At 38.3% G+C, this 22,690-nt stretch overlaps 1 protein-coding gene across 6 annotated transcripts in view; it reads right to left on the bottom strand.

The window, feature by feature from the left end:
* Positions 1–2,401: 2,401 nt before the first annotated feature.
* The window catches only part of Ih (hyperpolarization activated cyclic nucleotide gated potassium channel Ih), a 110,157-nt gene continuing 89,868 nt past the window's right edge, over positions 2,402–22,690 (bottom strand). Inside the window, exons 7-17 of one of the 6 annotated variants that reach the window (XM_043428309.1) lie at positions 22,477–22,613; positions 21,979–22,122; positions 19,130–19,204; positions 11,702–11,809; positions 7,452–7,601; positions 7,143–7,361; positions 6,388–6,534; positions 6,002–6,119; positions 5,475–5,763; positions 4,249–4,384; positions 2,402–4,174 (exon numbers count right to left, since the gene is read on the bottom strand). In XM_043428309.1, coding sequence (XP_043284244.1) covers positions 4,028–4,174; positions 4,249–4,384; positions 5,475–5,763; positions 6,002–6,119; positions 6,388–6,534; positions 7,143–7,361; positions 7,452–7,601; positions 11,702–11,809; positions 19,130–19,204; positions 21,979–22,122; positions 22,477–22,613 — 1,670 coding nt within the window. In that variant the 3' untranslated portion in view covers positions 2,402–4,027. The remainder of the gene's footprint in view (positions 4,175–4,248; positions 4,385–5,474; positions 5,764–6,001; positions 6,120–6,387; positions 6,535–7,142; positions 7,362–7,451; positions 7,602–11,701; positions 11,810–19,129; positions 19,205–21,978; positions 22,123–22,476; positions 22,614–22,690) is intronic. The other 5 variants (XM_043428310.1, XM_043428311.1, XM_043428312.1 and 2 more) reach the window with 5 other exon arrangements.

Below are 22,690 nucleotides of genomic sequence, written 5' to 3'. Positions count from 1 at the left end.
CGAGGTGCGGTGTAATGAGGAGGTAAGCGAGGGCATGCGTATTAGATTTTTGAGTGGAGGAGCGATGTTCGGCATTGCCACGGTTTACTATATTCACGACCGACGATATTTTTGAGTAGCATCATTCTCGAATTAGGCTGCATTTTGTAATCGCTAGGTTCACTTGTCTTCTCATTTTTATTTATACGATTCGATTTTGACGATGAAAAAGGTAAAAGAAATGGGAATTTCTCGTCCGGAGTTGAACTTTTTAAGCCAATTCAATCTTAAACTTGTGCATTCCTCGTATCTTTCGTGTAGAAAATTGAAGGAGTTCTGATTAATGATATTTTTTATAACGCAAAAATTAATGAAAAATAATAATGACAAGATATAATTGGATGTGTCCTAAGAAGAAATTCCTGACTTGTACAATGAGCGATATGCTTAGGTACGATTAAATGAAAAAATAGTTGGACTTTCCGATCGTACGAATAATGATCCGTTAACCATTTCCGGATATTCGGATTTCCCTCTATCGTCAACTGTCATATTGATAGCAGAGACCCTTTCTTCCTTTTATCACACTTTCACAAAATAATAATCTCTATCTTTGTCTTTGTCTCCCTGAATGCTTGTATTGGTTTCTTTTTCATTTCTCAATTGCAATTTCACGAACAGAATTTTTACAAAATCTGAACACACGACATTTGCACAAGCCCCACTTTCCCCGTGTAGTTATTTCTTTTTTTTTTCCACCGCCTTGATGGATCTAATGAATATTATTATTTGCTTTCTCTCTCTCTCTCCCTTCATTATTCATTATTTTCTTTATTCACTTTTCAAACGTACGTAACGCTCTTGAATCAGCAGTACCGGCAAGAATGATCATTAGTATCCAACTTTCTCTATAGTAGCAATTTTACTCGGAGATTATTACAAGCTCCTCGCGGTTTAGCTCTTTTCATTTGTTGTATTCTCAACCGATCTTTAGTAATCTCCGGTTAGTGAGTATTGACGGGCAATATTGATACGTTTGAAGCATCATGTCTTATCATTGTTAAAACAAATTCAAGGAAAGTTCGGTTCACCGATGTATAATTCATACCACATACGTTTCAGTTTGTATAAACGCAATAGTTATGAAAAAATGGGGAGAAATTTCGACAGTTGTTTGAAAAATTATTAATGGCTTTCGCGATTATTTCATTTTCAAATTACTCGAGAAACTTTATCGTTAAAAAGCGAATTGTGATTATGATGAAAATAACAAATGTTAATACGGGTAACACTATCGATTTCTAATATTTCTTTAATCTTTCTCTTTTCACGAAAAAATATAGTTATTTCTGTATTTTTTTTTGTATCTTTGTATTATTTTTCATACACGTGTGTACCCTCTCACACGCTATTCACGCCCTCCCTGTACGTACCACCATTTATAATCATTGTGAATTTCGAGTTTGCGTGAGTTTTTCTTGTCTTGCAATGATAGTTTCATGTTATTTACCTATGAAGACGTATGCATTTATGTACACATGAGTACACTAGGTTTTTTTTCGTTTTTTTTTTTCGTTTTTTGTTTTTTTTTTTACATTTTCCATCCAAATCATTCTCATTTTTCACGATTTTTCGTAAAATATAATTGTATTATTATGTTTTATTACTTTTTCCAGCAGCATCCGAATTACGAATAATCTTACTTTTTTGTCCGTCAGCACGCTTCTTTTCGGCACAACCCTTTTTTTCTAATTATATGATCGATACAACATTTTCATCTATAGGCATTCTAGTAGCGAGAGATACAACGTTAAATGAAAATATAAAAAATCCACCGAGTGGGTATGAGAAAAGAGGTCAAAGATAAAGAAGGCCTCGTTATTTCGAAATGCCGGAAAGAACGAAAGCAAATCTGTACATCATAATTGCAACTTCAACTGCCAATTCTCTTATTGGAACAACCGAGGAATTTGGCATTTCGAATATCGGAGCTTCGCCGTACGCGAAATCTGTTTTAATCGGCCTGCTTCGTCGTAATGAAAAATCAAATGAAATCTTAATAAACAATGTATCTACAATGGCAAAAGTTATTTTTTAAATATTGGGTTCTTCCACGTCTCTCGCACAATTCGCATATAATATCATTTCTCCGTCTTTCACGCGTCAACAACTAAAATATCTGCTGCGACACTAGTCCGCACGACTCAATTAACATCGCTCGCTATCTATACAATATTTTCTTGTCTGTTGTTTATTTCATATTATTCATCGATAATATTTATAGAGTCTGGCCCTAATAATGCGGTAGTGGTAATAATTATAACAATAATAATTTATTTCATACATGCACGCACACGCACACGCACACGCACGTGTCTATGCGGGTGTGCGCGTGTGCGTGTGTGTGCAATGTATACTCATATTGTGTCGTATATATTTATTCTTTACAGTACATCGCGTTTGTTTTGTTTGGTTAATCTCGTAAAAAGATATTTCCTGTTCGCACACATTTCGTTTTTTCGACTTTCAATTTTTTCGCGTGTGTGTTGTGTGTGTGTGTGTCTGTCTGTCTGTCTGTCTGTCTGTCTGTCTGTCCGTTTCTTTATCTCTTTTCCTTCGTTTTTTTTTTACTTTTCCTTCGCTTCCGTTGCGTCGTTCGAAACTCGTATTGTTCTTCTCCTAATTATCGACGAATCCTTTCGCCTCGGAGGCCCATAGAACTCTCAACAACTTAACATGGTCCATGGGCCCGAAATATTTCTATATAATCGCGCTCTAAATCTCTCCTCAATCTCGCCCTCTCATACCTTTATATAATATATCTTTGTATATATATATATATATATGCGCAATTTTGCTCTCACATCTATTATTTATAGTTCCTTCACCTTGGTTTCTCATCACTGCGCGTAACCTTCGAGACGAGAGTCTTTGCATTACATTATCGAGGGATTATTTAAATATGTACTATTCGGAAAATTCGTTAACAATGAATCATGAATTTTTTCTTCTCCCTCGTGATGCAAGCCCATATTTCGAGCTCTCCGGCAATTCTCACTCCTCGAAATCTCTTGGGCTTCGAGCTCGGGTTTCGTATTCGTTTAGTACTTGGTTTTTGTTTTGTTTCATACAGCGAGCTTACCACTCTCATTATTACTAAGGAAGGCCATTTATCGCGAGACAAAACTTTAAAACCGTTCCTAGTGAAAATCCTCCCTCGTAATTCCAGGTTCAAGACCCTTGGAGCTGGAAGACAACGCATCCGGTGGGTGACACGAAGAGCGGCCGTGGAGGGAACTTTGACTCGGAACGGCTCAAGAGCTTATCTTTTTATGCATATTTCTTCTATTTCACGTTGACCAAGCTTCGCACCATCCTATTCGAGAACTTTGTTTGGTCGTCGAAGAGCTCAAAAAGCTTTTCTCTCGATTTATATTATTCGTTGAGCCTCTTCCATTCTTTTCTCGTTCTTCGGAGTTTCCATTGGACTCGTACGTCGAGAAACGACCGATCACGTGATATTTCTCCGAAAACCAATCTCAACATTTATTTTTCTCACGAATCTCGCCGTTAAAGTCTCTGGTGAATTTTTAGCACAGAATTCCTCTTCTCTTTTCGTGGCTCGCAGAAAACAAAAACGGCTCGCGCGACCCTCGTCTCTGTTTTCTTCTTTTGATTTTTTTTTTTCGAGTTTTCGCGTGGACGCCAGGCCGGAAATTTTCGACGAGAATTACCAAAAACCTCGACTTCTTCGTCGTCTCTTTTTTTATTTCCTTCCGGTTTATGTCCAGACTTTTAATGGAACGTTTTTCTTCTTCTCTCCCATAGTTCATCGGTTTTTTTTCGATAATTTTCTTTTTTATTCGTTGTGCGGAAGAGATTTTAACCTTTTCTCGATGATACCGCCGTTCGTCGTACTCGTCGTCATCGTCCTCATCGATGAAATTGTAATACCAACGACAAAAAAAAAAACGTTCCCTCGAGACGAGAGGTTTCTTCACGGCGAGCACGTTTAATATCTCTGCGTGTGCTAGTAGGACGAGTGTCGTCATTGATACGAGTCCTTGTGAAACGTGTCGCTCTTGTGGAAGATCCTTCGTCCTTCTCTCGTGAGCTCTTGACTCGCAAAGTTGTTCTCGGACTTTGGCCTCGGCAAAAGACCCGTCGGTAACGCTCTCAGCTCCATACTGTGCACCTGTGATCGTAACATTTTCTTTTAGCACTCGAATATCCATTAGGCTGAACGAAAGAAAATTTGTTACACGTTACCGATTCCTCGCTGGCACTCGCGTGGGCGGCCTGCTCAGCAAGGGCGTTAACGACAGCGCTTATCGTTTTAGATTCACTGCCGAGATCTTCTTCCCGGTGGGCGACCAAATTTGGATTTTTGCCGATTTTGTTCAACCTGCGATAACGAGTACGATTAAGCGTAGGGAATGTCACATTAAAAACAACCAACGATTATTCACGCATTGACCGTGAAAGCCCTCGCGGCACTCTTTCCTTCATTGTTTTCAATCGCGTTTAGGTTTTGTTTCTTCGGAAGGAGGATACCGATAAATAGCGATCGAATAGTTATTGGAGCGTGCCGCGAAAGATTTCGATAATGACGGACCGGTGGATCGATTAATAAATTAGTAAACCAAAAAGTCAGCTCATCAGAACATAATTAATAACGCATGATTATTCGTGAACGAGTAAATTTCGTACTCGTCCCAGGGAAAATAACCGACCAATCCTGGGGATCAGAGATTAATCATGAAAAGTCGCGATATCCACCAACAGCAAAATGCGTGTATATCATAAAAATCTAAGAATAATACGTGTATAAAGAATTTGAAAACGACATCGATACTCAATAAAACACTGCATGTTATTCATAATATATTTTGCGAACAAAGAGCTGCGAATAAATGAATGCAATTGCGCAGTGGCAGGAAGCGCTCAGCTTGTTGGATTTTTAAGCGCGTTCGCTATTGCATTTACGTTTTTTTTTTTCGATCAACGCGATTGATCTCGTTAAGGAGGATAGATCTCAAAATTCATGATATAAAAAGTTGCGACTGATAATCCAGCCTCCTTGAATTTTCCATGAGTTATCTCGCCCCTGCGGTATTTGATAGAAAAACTGTTTGTTTATTTATTTTTATTTTTATTTTTTTCATTTTCATTCAGCTCGATGAGAATTGAGCGAATGTACTGATATACTAAATATAAATGGAAGGAAAGACTCGTCGTTATTATTTTCCCTTAGCGAAAGCGAGAAGAGCGATTCCAGAAGCAAGCGCACATTCAGTCTACAATAGAAAAATATAAGTAATGTAAAATATATAAATATAGGCATATAGAAAACCATAACCCTCGTGTGCGAGTACATACGATTACGTTTGTATGTACTCGGCTTTGCTTTTTTTTTTGTTCGTTTGTATATGGCGGGACGGGGTTTTGATGATTCGACATCTATTAGCACACCAACTCGATAGAACAAACCTAACCAAAGTTTATACCTCTCGGCGGCAACGCTCTCCATGGTACGACGCATTAGCGGATATTGATCGAGAACCGCGTTGAAATGATCCACCGAGAGGCTGAACAGATTACAGTAAGTCTCCGCCCTGACGGACGCTACGCGGCGTGCGTTCGTCAGAAGACAGATCTCACCGAAGTAAGAGCCGTCCGATAACGAGGTCGCGACTTCCCCGTTCGCCATTACGATATCGACGATCCCTTCCTGTATGAAATACATTTTCGAGCCGATCGTCCCTTCTTTTATTATTATGTCGCCTGTTTCGAATAAACAAGAAGAAATAAAAACGGATTAGAAGGTGCATGTTTTTTATTCGTCCGCTTGGGATGAGGATGTCGAGCAATCTCGCGATGGTTCTTTTTGAGAGCTTTTTGAGATTGTCATCGCCTATCGCATATTTTTCTTCGCGTCTATATTTACTTACCCAAATGAAAGTGCAAACTGAAAAACTTGTTGAACAACGAATTGAGAATAATCGTTGGATTTGCGCATTACCTGGCTGGAAGACTTCGTATCGTAATTTCGTCACGACGTCAGAAACAAAGTTGGAATCGGCGTTAGCGAAGAAGGGAACCGAGGCGACGAGAGATCTGCAGTTGTAATTAATCACGTCCTAAACGAGGGAACAAGAGGAACGTGATTAACGCATATATTTCTCGTGGTTCTCGTATACTCGCGGCCGGTGGGGGGGGGGGGGGGGGGGGGGGGTTTACTCCCCCTCTCCAATTAATCAAAGATCGTCCAAACAAATGTTTCATGTACAATGCGTCGCGTTATGATTATTTCTTTACAATCGAGATGATGCGAACCACAATAACATTTTGCATTCCTTCTTCGTCGCTTGGCGCTACTACTATTACTACTACTAATTTCAGTCATACCTCTCTGAGTTTTTCCGAAAGTTCGCCGAGAATGAGTTCCTCGTCGAAGAATTTGCCCTGGTAACGGTGCTCGAAATATTCGGTGATCCGTTGGCGCATCTCCCTCGGTAATTTTCGATAGGCCATGTATTCCTCCACTTGCTTCACCTACCCCGAGAACAAATCATCCCCGATCAACCTACCGCTATCTGAACCAGCATCATATTCCGATCATTAATTTTCACGCTTCGGCCATTTAATTTGACCCTTTATTATTTCGTTTGAATCCCTAATAATGAGCAATAAAACGCGCGTTTCATGGTTATTTTTTGGCTCGAGATAACGGTATTGTATAAAGACACCGGGCCCCGAGGACCTTTTACACTCGAGAAAGGCGTAGCTTCGGTGGATCAACCGATATCCATCTTGCTTGCATTTAGTGCAGTGAAACTATAGGGGTTTTGCTATTCGAGTGACTGTGTCAAACAACGGGATGCTGGTGTTACCAATATTGGTAAATAAAAACGAGAGATCATAATTATTTACAAGATGAAAATTGTTCGTATGTACATTTGGAAAGCAGGGGATAGAGCTCGTCTAGCCCCCGTGTTACCCCGACTCTAGTTACCCCCTGCGGAATGGAGGCTCAGACTCCATTTTCTCCCGATCATGAAACTTGGCAAGTAGTTGGTCGTTGTTCCTTATATTCTATAGATATGAATCGTCTTATAAATGATACTTATCGTTTCGCCTGGTATACGAAGCCAGTCACTTACCTTCTCTCGATACTGTCTTCTCGAGGAATCGAGAGACTGAATCAAATTGGTGGCGTGACCGAGGAACAGGGCGTAACAGGTCGCCCCGCTGATCATACTGAGCATCGTTAGCCACATATCGGTTAAAGATTGGGGTGGAAACCTCCCGTAACCGATGCACAACATGTGAGACATCGCTTTGAAAAGCGCCCACGAATATTGCTCCAGCCAAAACGAGTCCTGCAAAACGAGTCCGAGCAGTGATTTGTTACTTATTCAATATAAACTTTTAAAATTTTGCTCCAAGCCAGCGCATGCCCCACGACGAACCTGTAATTCGTTGATGGCAACCCAAGAGTTGCTGGGAAATCCTTGGAGCATGGGAACAAGAAATTGAAGACAGCCGCTCCAGTGTCCAATGAGAAGCATCATGCAGATCAAATTAAAGATCCGCATAAAAACTGACGCCATGTTGAGGAACTGTCAACAACGAAGAGGAATGTTTAAATCGATGCACGGGCACGAGGGTCATTCGGTATCTTTGTTCTTCGTTTGCACGAAAGTACCGATTGACTCTGTACGATCGTCCGGTATATAGGTTGTGTTGAGCGCGTTTTTGGGAACGTTTCGAGGCTTCGAGCACGCCGGTCACATTTTGCCCTCTGCACTCGGGCTGCTAACCTTTGGCTCGAAGCGTCCGATTTTTATTGCGGTTGCGTGTACAGCGAATAAGCGGACATCGTCAAGGTCAAACGATTGAAAAATTAATCGTTGCTAAGAGGTCTCCGATAATCCTAGGAGTCCTCCGAGCCCCCCGCCCGCGCTCTTTTCTTTTTTCTCATCAATTCTTCTACTCCCCATGTGACCTCGACTAAACATTGAACTAAATAAAACGAACGACACACAACAAATAAAAGTAAGCGATAATCGAGGCAAAATAATACATCGAAACTCTTTCGACTTTCGGTGTGGAATTTAATTCCAAGCTAAACACTGCGAAATCAAAATATAATAATCAATTCAAATTACACAAGTTTTTCGGAGGGCGAAAACAACAGTGAATAATAGCCATTGTTCTTTTCGCCCTCGGATCCGAAAAATTCGTTCGGTTCATTTGTCCGACGAATTTTTCGACACCGAGTGCTGCTTCAAACATAAATTCAAGCATGCACATTTTGCCATATACTCACTCTCTTGATTTAATCATTATAACATTACAGTACCACGCTATTCCACAAATCAACGAAAAACCAAAATCGACATGTAAATCATGAGAAAATAACGATGAAAACCATATTATAACAACAACAGCAGCAGCAGCAACAACAACAACAACAACGACAACGAAAAATATAATTACGCTGGAATTAGGATTTATGATTAATACAACTACGATGCTTCAACACAAATTTACGCAAATTTGCAGTGTTTTCATTATATACGGGAATCTCTCGGATCACTCGTGCATCAGCTACTGTAGATCGTCTTTTCTCTTGTGTTATTTTATCGTCTAATAAGCCTAATTGAAGAAGAGAGTGAGAGAGAGAGAGCTGCGAGAAAGTTGTAAAATTGAGAAAAATCAATCGAATGAAACAAAAAAATACAACATTTTCCAAGCGAACGAGTTCGATGAGTTTGTTTTCTATCATTGATTTATGATTTTTGTGTTATTATGACAGTGATGAGATTTCATTTGCCGTTATATCGTTAGATTATGTTGAGACTTTCTTCACAACAATATTTCCAAAAAATGTTCACATCAGAACTCTCCATCGTCAAGATAACTACAATCCAACGATTTCTACATCGAGGCAACACCTCTGGTGAAATACCAAATATCCAGACTACTCATATTTTCGAATTATTTTCATGTAAATAGAAATTCGTTACTACTCAACGGGCTGTGAACGAAAATAGAATGCTGACATGATTGATGAAGATATCGATCAATTATACAATTACACAATGGATGATTAATAGGTACAATAATTAAGGACTATTTCACCACCCCTTCGCAGATAGTTTTATTTTCCTCGGAGGTGTGGAGAAAAATAGTTTTAATACCGATTTTTTTTCTTTTTAGGAAACGTCTTGGCACATTAACTCGGGGGTAGGGGGATAATAGGATTCAGCAACGAACATATTGATACATTACCTGAGGATTTATGTATTTGCATTATTCAATGGCAGTGCTACAACTCTATTCTTTGCAACGGATAACTTCATTCCGCTAAATTTGTGTAAAAATGGACTCATCCGGTGACTCTAAATCCTGTGCTCCAATTTGCTCGTCAAATGATTCAGAGCTACAACCGGATTATAAATTATTTCAAAAGAAGCAAGTTGCGACAGAATGTAGATGTAGATGAATACAGACGTGAGGAATAGAATCGTAGCACTGCTCATTCAATCGGCAATTATTTCAAACATCCACACACACACGCGACGCGCGCGCGCGCACCTACGCACGCGGATACATACAAAATGAATGTATGTATGCAGCAAATTTTGGTCAGGGTACAAATAATTTTGACGTATACGATACGTAAACTTACATGTGGCATATCTAAATGAATCATCCATTTGATGAAATGAGTCAATTTTCAATTGATCCTAGCGATAATAAAATATACTGAAATTTCGATTCAATTTTTCCAAGCAATCACGATTAGTACTACTACTGGCTTCTCTTCTCTTGGTACTGTGTCAGTACTGACGATTTGAAAAGGGGCGCGAATAAGAAGTGACGTTTATGATGGATTAATGGGTGGCGACGAAAAAGAAGGACGTGGAGCAACGGAGGAGAGATAGAAGAGTACAGGGGGAGGGGCAAAAGACCGTGAGAGAGAGATTGAGAGAGAGAGAGAGAGAGAGCGAGATACAGAGAGAGAAAGAAAGAGAGCGAGAGAAGAGAAATGACGAAAATGTTCGGTGTGTGACACAAAGAGCGAGACTCACGCACGCAATGCACACTTTTGTCGACGAAAATGTTTCAACGAATCATGAAACGCGATAAATGTCATGAAAAAAGCAATGATTTTCCGTAGAGAATCTTGAAGTACACGGGTCAATTGAATATAATACAAATTAAAAAAAAAGTCAATGTTAAAGCCAGGCGAAAACAGCGATCGAAGCTCGATGCAAATGCACGCACACAGGCAGCCAATAAAAGAGCAAAACAGTAGAGTGAGAGAGGTAGATAAATACGTATAGGTTATAAAATTCAAATTAATGACAAATTCATTTCGTTTTAAGGAAATATTTCGTGTGTGATTTAAAAATAGCCTAGCATTGTATTTCGTATATTTTCATATCTTTTTGATCGTTACTGTCGATGGATGTTCGTTAAAACAATGCAACTGCACATAACTACTATCGAGCGTTTAACATACACGAAGTGAAATTTCTATCTCTCTAATAAAAAATTGTTAAACTGCGAGCTACACGTGAACGCGTGGGTATTTCGTGGTTATATCGAATATAATTCTGTTTATTATCGAAGATACACATACAACTTGAAACTCCAACGAGAACTATCTATATGTAATGATGATAATTGAGTTATAAAATTGTGCGTTTACGACAAAGCGACAGAGAAGGGACGCCCACTCACGTGCGCTTATAATCAATGGTGCACCGTCTAGCGATAAAAAGCACTTGTCTTCGGAAGCCATGATTGGGAATGGACAAGAAAACAAAAAGAAGAAAAAAAAACAAATAAACAAACAAACAAACAAACAATTGGAATTGTGGATTTATTTTTGTCAATATTTGTTTTCTTTCGGTGTGGAGATTCGGTTCGCATACGGTCAGTTTTCCGAACCAGTTTATACATTGAGTTACGATCGCGTATACGATACTTGTTGTATTGTTTGGAAAAAAAGAGAGTCAACATTGTGAAGCAGAGATGAGTAATTTTTCGTTGTTTAGCATATATTTTTACTTTGGGAATTTGAGCGTAAACTCAAATTGAAATTGATTTATCGTATTCGAACAGCCCGAAAAATCATAACTCATCTCGTCGTGTGCGGAATTGGGATCGAGAACGCTTGATACTTGTCATCGCTAGGCAGGTATGACGACAATTGGTGTCCAACGATTTTTTAAGCATAGCCTATCGCTGCTGCGGGTTACATATCAAATATACACATACATATAAACATTTCTTCAATTCATATATGTATAAGTATATATTTATATAATGCGGCGAAAGGAGTAAGCGATTGTTTTGTAAATTAGAGACCAACGAGCCAATCACAGCGTGCAGCTCTCATTTCTTTTTTCTTCCCTCAACTACCAAAATTGAGTCTATTTTTCGTTCAAAGATTTCGAAAAAAGTCGGACATTATCATCCAGCGCCCTTCGGAACCAAAAAAATACGAACATGAAACGTTCGTTCGAGATAGCTGAAGAGCGAGAAACAGTTGATTGCGAAATTGCCGTTTTCATTTATTGCGTCGTTTTTTTTTTCGGTTCCTTTTTCGAAAAAAATGAATGACGAAAAAAGATTGTGGCAAAGGTAGCAATATCCATTGACGCATGGGATACGAGAGGCTCGCGCGTTTTTTAGGGCGGGTTACCTTAAAAATAAGGTCGCTTTTGCTGAAACCGGACTTCTTTTTATTCATATTGTCAGAGCTTAGGCGCCCCCTCCGCTCAGTGCGTTTTTTTTGTAGGTTCTGCAATATCTAGAAACAAAAGAAAGCCGGGACATAGCGAGACATAGTAAGGGGGAAACAGGTTACAGAGAAATTCGTGTGTAGAGAGAGAGACAGAGAGAGAGAGAGAGTGAGAGAGAAAAAGAGTGAAAGAGAAGGAAGGATGAGAAAGAGAGATAGAGAAACGGGAGATGTGTTAGGACTAGAAAAAGAATAACTCCATTTTTTTTCCAAGTCCAAAGTGGACAGAAGCATCAGCGAAATTGGACAGATTGGGAATGAAATAAGTTGTCAGGATGAATTTTTAGTGGAGTGAAAGTTTCTTCCATTTAATTATGCTGTTTCGAACCTACATCTCTCAAATATGATTCTCTCTTTCTGTACTACCCTTTTTTGCTTTTGTTTTTTCAAAAATTCAGCGCGATTCCGTACAGCAGGTGAATAATGTTTTCATTCCTCATTGATAACACAATAGAATATTGTGTATCCTTGTTGTGTCGCGTGACCAACATTTTTCGACGCTTCTGCGGGGCATCCTCTTTATTGCAAATCACAATTTTTCTGATAATTTTGTCCTTGTATCTGATGTGTGAAAAAATTTAGTGTAACTATCACAAATCAAAGTGGAATGACTCTATCGAAGGAAAAAAAAATAATTTTCAGAGAAAATTCAATAATTTGAAACCATAATTGTGTATTTTTACCGAACCGTTTGAACAAAAATTATTACAGATTCAAGCCTGATGAATATCGGCAAGCGATCAATGGCTCAAGCGAGAAAAAAGCGCTCGTCATTTCCTCAAGTATTTATAATTGTTGAGGAAATAAATGTGCAAGCGCAAACGGCAAAATAATTGGTAAACATCGTGAGAGTATGCCATTCGGAAATTATTATCGGTGCTTGCGGAAGAAAAATTTTCAACTTTTCACTGATTTATCTTGAGATAAATTGTTAACGAGAGGGCCGATCAAACCGATATTCCTAAAAATTAAAAGTTCTTTTTTTACACCAGCGAGTCCGAAGAATAATTAAGAACTTGAGACTCGATATTGAGTCTCGATTAAATTCTTTAATGAGAAAATTGGAAACGCCCCCCCCCCCCCCCCCCCTCCATACAGCGTCAATGTAACTGTGATGCGTGCTCAATTATTAATTTAGGCCGAGTACGCGTTTGCGTGTATCCGTGAGACTGCGCTGAACAAGCCAGAGATAGAGATGAAAAATGCGGGGAGAGAAAGAGAGGTAAAAAGAGAGAGTCGAGAACGAAGTGATTAAATACTCAATATTTATTGGCTCATTTCGAGAGTCCTAGCTCACGAACGAGTCCGAGTATTGATCAAGCCAGAGGACTCAATGCGGTATCCGGCCTCTTCCGGGACTGGCACGCACCGAAATTTTTCATACTACTGGAATGTAAATTATTGCAATGAATCAAATTTTTTGAATATAATTTGCCAGTTCATGGTAATGAATTAGTAAAACACGAGTATTTCATTGAATAAAAGTGAAAAATGACGGTGTTGCGACAAAATAAAAAAAATAAACAAACCGAGTCGTGTCTTTTTGTTGGCCAATCTATTATGCAATTGAAAAGCGTCGAAATATGTTTTTCACTCGAATTTACAATCGCTCCAGTTATGTCTCGGGCGACCGCGGATTTTCCGCAAAATTCAGGTCCCCTCCCACTTTCATTTCCATCGTAAATATGTACACATATAACTGTAATAACAATTACTACCTGCATCAATCATTATATTAATCTACCTAACGAAACTCGCATTTAATCCAACTCTACGAACATCGAAATGCTATTAATTTCTACGAACAAAAAAGTATAATCGAGTCGTCGCTCAACAATCGGGTAACGAATTTCCGAATTATTATCTCGAAAAAAAAAAAAAAACGAAAATTCTAAAATCCACGTACGAACGAAATTTTAATCCAAGTTGACCAGAATTTTGCGGCAATCCAAATTTTCGTGTGGTGAGCGTGGAATAGTGGGAAAGGCAGGATCAAACCATATACACAAAATTACATTAATTTCGCAATTATTCACGTCCAAAATAAACCAAAAGCCAAAAAACCAAATCGATCCCAATGAATTTCGATAAAAATACCAAATTTCAAGATAAATCATCTTTACGTAATTTTTTCCCTCAGAGTTATGAATGAAAAAGTAAAACTCCATGCAATCGCTGAGATTGGACTTGTGAATACGCCGAAAAAAAAATGCCAATTGGAGAGAACATTAGTCGTTAAAAACAAAAAAACATCTCGATTTGAAATGAGCGTACGGAATCTCGGGAGCGGGATAATAAATGGAGAGGTTTCGCGCAGGTCATTGTTGAGTGTGTCGCCAATTGGTCATTAGTCACGATTTATATTGGCGAAATAGTAGGTTGCTCGTACCAACAAAACTCAGCAAGAGCTTTTATGTTTATGTTTAGTATAAACGTTGGACGATCAATCTCGTTAATAACGATTCGCACATATCGGTATAATAACCGACGGTCGACCAATTGTATATGTATATATCATTAAATGTAAACACGTTTATATATATATATATATATATATATATGCATATATTTATACAATGTATAAAACAGTATAAATACGTATCACTTGACATCGATTAATAATCAATATATGTTAATATATATGTAAATCATGCAAAACTTGGGTCTATGTATGTACGATATGTACGAAAACATGTAAATCGTCAAATGAAACAACAACAAATGTTCACCTAAATTGCCTAAATGACAATAACCGTTCTAGAATGATCATATTTATATCAGTTGGATTATAACGCGTATGTAATTGAAAACAATATTGTTTATCGAGCGTGTTCGCACTAGAATTCAATTCGAATTGTGTTTTTATTTGTTTTTCACATTGAAATTGACATGGGTTTTTGACGCGCTGGGAGAACAAATTTAGCCGACGCTTGCACGGGAGACCGTCGTTGAAGCTCAATGATAAACGTCGGACGATTCATCGACGATGCAGAAAAACGGCAGCGCGCATCAGCCGGTTCGAGAGGCGATGCTCAGTTTTACTTATAAATATTTATTCGCCAAAAGCCTTCTCCGCTTTCTCCAAATATAGACTCGCTTCGAGCGTGATCCGGAACGGCTTGAATCCGATTTCGCTAAACTTTTTGTCTCACTAATTCCTAACAATAATAACTCGCCACGAAATTAATGTTTTTTTTCAATGTTTTTTGTTGAGCTAGGAAATATATATATATAAACGTGGAAGAAATTACCGCGTCATAATGAAAAATATGAAAATATCACCTAGAGAATAATTGTTCGGGAAAAACATAAATCAATCGAGCAATGAATTACCAGCACAGCAAGTGTGCGAAGAATATTCGTTTCGTTTAACTGCTAAACGGTATAGCACTTGTTATTTGACAAAAAAAATAATCTCGGCATGGAATCCAGTCATTTTCCCCGGCGTAATTCAAACGAGAATAATTTTGCATACATCAGAGGACGATTCACGAGAATGGAATGTTTTTTTCTTTCTTTCCCTCTGCTTATTCTTTCCTCATTGACTCGTCGTCTCTTCGCGGTGAGACGCATAATGGATATATTGGCTTCGTTGACAAATAGTACCATCTCGTTACCGCGCGATCGACGAGTTTGCAACTTTTATTCTTTTGTATTTTCAGTTTTTTTTCCGCATTCGGTGCAACGCTTAATTCGGTTGTTCGGTGCGGTAATACCCGCCATTTCCAAGGCCAATCGCACGAATACGAATACTTTTAACGCGTTCAAAGAAACATCGACGATTCTCTCAAATGAAGACCAATGTCCAAACGACCAACTGAAATATGAATAATATCTCGATGCGGATAAAAATTTACAGAAATAAGTAAAAATCAGCCAACCAACGATCTATTGTGGGAGTTTGGTTAAACGGTCGTTCGGTGAGGCGGACAAAGCTCATTTTATCGTCGCGTACACACATGTACAAAGGCTGGATCGCGGGTGGTTGATTAAAAAAAACGAGTGCGTTGGCGTCGCGTTCGTTGAACGGTGATTAGTCATGGCCCTCGGACTCGAAAACCCCGTGGTTCTTTCCATTTCGGTTTTTTCTACAACTGCGAATTTTCGTTTTTTTCCATCGAAGGCGTTCATTCGTAACGTTCGAGTTACAACCCACACGCATCGTCGAATATACATGTATCGCGTTATAATGATTGTAATTGATGGTCATTCATGCGCGTCGTGTTCACGCGTGGCGATTCGCGCTTCATATCGCTCTACGTTTAAAATACCGTCCGTTCAACGAGATAAAACCGGAAGTATTGACGCGTTAATGAAACTCAACGCGATACGCACGCCTTTTTATCGATTTTTCCTTATTTCTTGAACTTTTTTTTTCTTCACCGACAGTCGCAGTTGGAATTTTCAATTATTCGTTGGCAAAATACACTCTGTGCGCGCGATAGAGCGAATGAAGAAGAAATATTATTGAAAAAAGGCCGAAAACCGTTGTATCGAAGTGTACGAGAATGCGAGGGGGCCGCCCTCGCGTAAGCCAGGCCGCCGCCTCTACACTCGACACCGAGGTGCGTCAGCACGGGGGGTCTCTTGATGTTAAAACGGTGACGTTAGAGAATACGATAACGTTAAAAATTCAACGAAACGGGAGGAAGGGAGTTCGATAAAATGTAGAGTGAAAAAAATCTCAAATGGGTCAGAGTGCTCTGCGTGCTCGAATAGCGCTAAATAAAGAGAGAGAGAGAAAAAAAACACCTTATTTAGTCGACTTTAGACCCGTAATTACGTATAAGAAACGGTGGAAAGAAGCTGACGCTCTGTTAACCGAAAGTTGAAACGTTCTTCGGCCTTTCCTTTGTGCGATTGTTGTTGGTGCAAAAACAAAAAAATATTGTTGTTCGTCATAAAAGCGCGTTGAATGAACGTTGGTTTTGTTTTGATGAGAATAGCAAAGCAGAATGACACGAGGCATCAAGCAAAAATTGAGACGACAGGGGAGAAGAGCGGAGTGAAGAAATAATCGGTATAAAGTAGAGTGAGTGAAGGAGCGAAGTTAAACAATCGCGGATGAGGGAATGATTGTTTCATTGAATATTAAAAAATAAAATAGAGGAGACCGGGGCAAAACGGGATACCCGAAAAATGAGAGAGATTTTTTTTTTTTTTTAATTTTTATCCTAGTCCGAAAAGAACATGAAACATATTTTTTCCAAAATATCTTGTTTTTTTGGATTTTGATTTTTTTTTCTTCAAAAAATTCGTTTTTTCCAAATTCTCTTTTTTTTACATCACTTTCAATATGAAAACGTTTTTGCACAGATATACAAAAAGTATTTGTAAATCTGCGATTACTGCCTCGCAGATTATTGTTTACGACAGTAATTGCAAATATATGTTTGCGGACCATCGTGTGTGGTTACACCTGCACACGAATCATGTGCCCACTCTGCACAATTTTGGCACTGAATCCGTGATTCAGTGGATAAAGAATATAAATTTTTACAAAATAAACATTGGCAATCTTCGTTATTATTCATATCATTAATTTTGAATTGAATTACAGAGGGTACGCTCGACGTACGTTAGAGCGTTGTAAGCGCTGAGAGCGCTCACAGCGGGCGCTCGACTTACGTTTGAACGCTGTAAGCGCTGAGATCGCTTTCAACGCGTACAGCGGTAAGTCGGAAGCAGTCGGTTACGGGTGTAAAATACACCCAAGGTGCATTGAATTAAAATCATAGTAAAAAAAATTTCATGCGTTTTTGAGGGGAACCCCGTTTTGCCTCGGATTTTTTTTTTTTTTTTTTCAAATTGAACAAAATTCCAGTACATTTCTTAGTTTTTGGGAGTAAAAAATAGACAGAGCTTCCCAAACTTCTGAAAAGTTCAATATTTCCTTAGGTATCCCGTTTTGCCCCGGTCTCCCCTATATCAAACTCGAAGAATATAGTTTGAAAAGAATGGGAAATCGATGAGCGGCGAAGGATTGACAAATTTTTAGGGAAACACACATAGATGCCGATCACGGGCAACATTGCCAACAAAATTTCGGGCAAACAAAACTCTTTTCACACCTAACACTCACAGGCGATCACACTACGATCGGAATAAAAATAACCAATTTTCTGCTTCTCAATTCGAATTTCATTCGTGTCGAATACGTCAACTATATTCTATGTTGAAAATAAAACAACTATTTTTATAATCGATGCTATAACTTGGTTTATTCAGCGACACTAGTCTCATTTTATAAATCAGCGCTAATTTTATTCGACACGAAGAGTTCGAGAAAAAAAACCAATAATCTATATCAAATATATGCGAAAACGTCAGAAGTCTCTTGAAAATTAACCTACTCACGTTCCGATGAACTTTTCAAAACGAAAACAGTTATCAATAACCAAATTTATGAGAATCCGCGCGAGTACGAACAATCAAGTAATAAACGTGACAGCAACATGTCATAAACACATCGTTCCGCATTGCCATTTTCAAATAGTTTACTTGATTTCAAGGATGCGAACGTGTCGACCGAACCGAAAAAAAACAACCAACGCTTATACGTGTGTCTTTTTCTTGGTTCTTTTTCTTGGCTCTTTTCTAAGCTTTTTTTTTTATTCATTGTTTATTTCAATTCTTTTTGTTCCACAAATATGTATTTCGTTTTCACGATGCACGGTGCATACTCTAGTAATAATGACCTCAACTACGGGGTTTTCACAGACGAATACGCGATCGAGAGCTCTTTATTTTTGTTGCAATTCTTTGTATAGAATACGCCAGTAGGAATGCAACGATAGATGGAGCAAAAGTTTTGACTCTGTATAAGATCAATCGAATAATTCGATCACACAGCTCTCGATCGTGTATCGTCGACCAATTAACCTGGGATATACTAAACACGACTCTCGTGAGATCGTCTTACTTCTGAGATTCGGACGACCAAAAAGAGCTATGCAAAAAATTTATCTAGTTTTCAAAAAACAAAAAAAGAGAAGAAAATTAAACGAAAAATCATTGAAAGAACAACCCAAAAATTGGAAAAAAAAAACAATACAGCATTAATGCTTCTTGGAAACCGTAAATACGTATACGAAAAAAAAAAAATGAAAAGATATCACGTAACACCGTGTTCACAACAACAAAGAAAGAAATACAAAATATTCTAGAAGATAAAAAAAAAGTAAAAAAAATCAAATGTCGAATAAAAAAGAAAAGAAGAAAGGAACTGAAAAACGTAGAGACATTAAGTTTGTAAGTTAACGAACGCTTTGATCAAGAATAGGACATAATTGGCCTTGATTTTGTTCTGGGTTTACTAGGCAGGCACACCTTGCTCGTTCGGTCTGGTTGGGGCGGTGTAGCCCGTCGCTCGTAGTGCCTCTCCGGCTGTTGATAAAGGGGGATCTGCAAACCCATTCCAAACGTGTTCGCAATGCCCACAATGCAATCCATTACAATCGGTCTTTATTATTTTACTTCGTAATATTACGTTTTTGTCTCATTTACTCTTTTTTTTCTCTGGTTTTGAATATTAAAAAAAAAAATCAATTTTTTCCAATTAATCGTTCTCATTTATTTAAAGGAACGACAGTGACTCTCAAATTTCACAAAATGGCATAGATTTTTTTTTTTTTCGGGTACGGGCATGAAGGAATTCGGGGGCGGGTGGAGGCATAAAAACGGAAGTGCGAACGTTGCGAGATAGCAGCGTGATGTACAATTCAATGTCGAGAATAACCAATAATAATAATAATAATAATAATAACAATAACAACAACAACGACAATGATAACGATAATTATAATCATGATAATAAGAGAAAAGATAAAAACTAAATAATAGCAATAAAAGGAAAAATAATAATGAAACATTATAGGCGAACGGAGAGAGGGGTGACGACGGTGCTCGAACGATCGTGTTTAACACGTGGAAGAAATTTACTCAAGTTTGAATTCTAAGTAATTGCGTAGTGAACGGTGCAGAATAATTTATCAATTATGAGTAAAAAATTGAAACGAGGAAGAAAAATAAATGGAAGAAAAAACGTCACATATAATGTGTAGGATTATACATACATATATATATGTGTGTGTAACTTAATATACAGAGATGTCAAATGTACAGGGTTGCTTGAGCTAAAAAATTGCGTGGGTGAATTGTAATACGAAAAAAATATCGTGTCTTCGTGTATTTACTTTTGCCTTCAATACGGTTTTTCATTAAAAAAATGCATGGATCGTTTTTCTTTTCATCGAGTACATATAATTAGGGTAGCATTTGCTGATATTCTATATATTACCCGGAGCAAAAATGACAACGATAATAAGGATGATTAATCGTCCAGTCCACTTGCGGTGAGATAATTATCGAGAAAATTATGGAGAAAACCGTTTTCATTATTTCGCCTGATTTGTTAATCTTTTTTAGTCATTTGCTCGCATCATGAGTAATTGAAATTTGAGGTTGAAAAAATCGAGTCCAACAATACCGGATATTTATATGAGTTTATTTGGTATACAATTCCGCGGTCGTGAAGAGCCTTCGTTTCTTTGGAAGATATGCTACACACCGACTGGAAAATTCTTCTACACAACCGTGAATACTTTTTGGAATGAAACGTAAAGCTCGGACTCTTTCGTAACTTGGAAAGCAGAGAGTGAGAGGGAGAACAGGATGATGCAACGTAACGCTTCAACATATTCGCGAGTCATGTGATGTGTGCGAATCGCGGCTTTCGTGGTAAAAGCCACCCCAGCGAGCGGCTGGCTCTCTTCTCATTTCCTCATCTCTGCTTGTCCGTACCGCGAAAAACCGCAAAAGCTTTTGTCGTTCCGCTATATTACTCTTTCGGCAATAATGCCAGCGTGTCTGTGTGAGTATCCGTGTCATTGTATGGAACTCTTCGAGAATAAAGTTCCATGCATATTCCACGCCCGGTATACGTAAATTTGAGATTATTTACCGACTTTGAGCTGGATTTTCATAACGATCCTTACTGCGTCGATTCAAGAGCCTCGAGGATCGATGATCATCGTTACCGTTGTCATCAACATACAATAATTGCGAGAAAGAATAAAGTGCGTGTGTGCGTGTGTGTGTGTGTGTGTGACTCTCGAAAACACCTCGTCATCTTTTTTTCTATATTTTACAAATGATTTTCATTTCTTCTCTCTCGAAATTCTCGAATTTCTTCAACATTTCTGCTTGGTAATCAATGTGCTGCGGACTGTTATCTTTCGTTGTGCATTCCTACACGTGCGCGTTTGTTTTATCACGAGAGAAGAAGAAAAAATCCCGTTGGATCTCGGATTTCTGACGGTAAACCGATAATTATGATCGCTTCAATATATTCCCGTTTGCCGAGCCTGCCCTAAATATCCTGATCGAACTGGCGGTCCACCTGATTGATTCGTTGGTATCTGTGGCGTTTTATTTTGCAAGAAAGCGAGCGGCTAAGCTATGCGATTGGGGCTATCGAAAAAATCTCAATGTGTTTCAGTTGCTTTCTTCTCATTTTTATTTTCATTGGAATGCAATTCGGATCAATTCATTCACCTAATTAATTCAGCAACCAGAAAATCTTTCCGCGTATAGTTTATCCGATTTCACGTATTGACCACCCGATCGTGTCTTGTTAATTGCGCAAAGATATTTATTTTCCATCTCTTATTCTCCAATCCTATTATAGATGCTCAATGAGGTTATTTGATTTATGAAATTTTGGAAGGTGAACAATTTAAAACGATTCATCATCCATCACAGAATTTTATTGCATCAGAGTTGAAGCGAAGTTCCTTCCCATTCCGAAAAACATAAAAATTATGGAAACGAACAATTCCGTAACCACGAAAAGTTCTCGGTAAATAGACCGTGTTTTTTTTTCTTCCAACTATCAGGAGATTACGAAAATATTGACCGAAGAATCACGATCAATCGTATCGATACTCGCTGCTCAATATTTCTTCGTACGAATTATCGTCATGTGTACACACATTAGAAGTTTGATATTTCATAAGGTCAGATTGTATATATGTATTGGGGATATAGTATAAAATATTGGAGAGAGAGAGAGAGAGAGAGATCGGCATCAGAATATATATATATATTTATATATATATATCCGAATCTATAAATGTGAGAAGAAGAAATAGAGTTGGAAAGAACGAATTGATACTCACATAGACTTCTTCCCATTGCGAAACATATCGCACCAGTCTCGACAGTCGTAGCAGCCTTACGAGTGATAGTAGCTTAGCGAGCCTGAGAATCCTTAGAGCACGACCAGCGTGCAAAATTTGGAAAGACTCGCTGAAGTCCTGAAACTAATGGAGCCAACTTTATTGTCATTTCTCTCGCTTTATTTTCAAATTAGAATGATCGACTCGAAGCGCGCATACGTTTTGTTTTGAAAAATCATTATTTTTACACTGAGATTTCTGAGGCACGGAAATTATACGTTGGTACAAAGTTTCAAAGGGCACGAGTTACATCAAGAAAGGCAAGAAAAAATAGTCAAACTTCCATTGATGCGCCTGGCCAGGATTCGAACTTGGATAGTATCTCGTGCGAGACATCGGGGGCACTTCTCTGTCGAACCAATTCTTCTCCGAGTCGATTTAATTAAAAACAGTGATTAAAATTTTATTTCTATCTCCCGTTTGCTTCTCTATACTCACTTGATTAAATATGAGGAAAATGTAGTCTAGCGGTATGGAGGAGATGAGGTCAAGAAAGAACCAAGTCCTGAGGTAGTGTTTTGCTATCAACTTTGGATCCAGTATAACCTGTTCCGCGTTGTCTTGTTGCATTATGCCTGATAAAATACGATAAAGTCAGATGAAATATAATCAATTCATTAGAACGAATATCCATCCCTAATAAATGTCACAA

The sequence above is a fragment of the Venturia canescens genome, chromosome 9 (genome assembly GCF_019457755.1).
Source record: "Venturia canescens isolate UGA chromosome 9, ASM1945775v1, whole genome shotgun sequence".
Lineage (NCBI taxonomy): Eukaryota > Metazoa > Arthropoda > Insecta > Hymenoptera > Ichneumonidae > Venturia > Venturia canescens.
The sequence above is the reverse complement of the archived record's forward strand: the minus strand, read 5'-3'. Positions and strand labels throughout refer to the sequence as shown.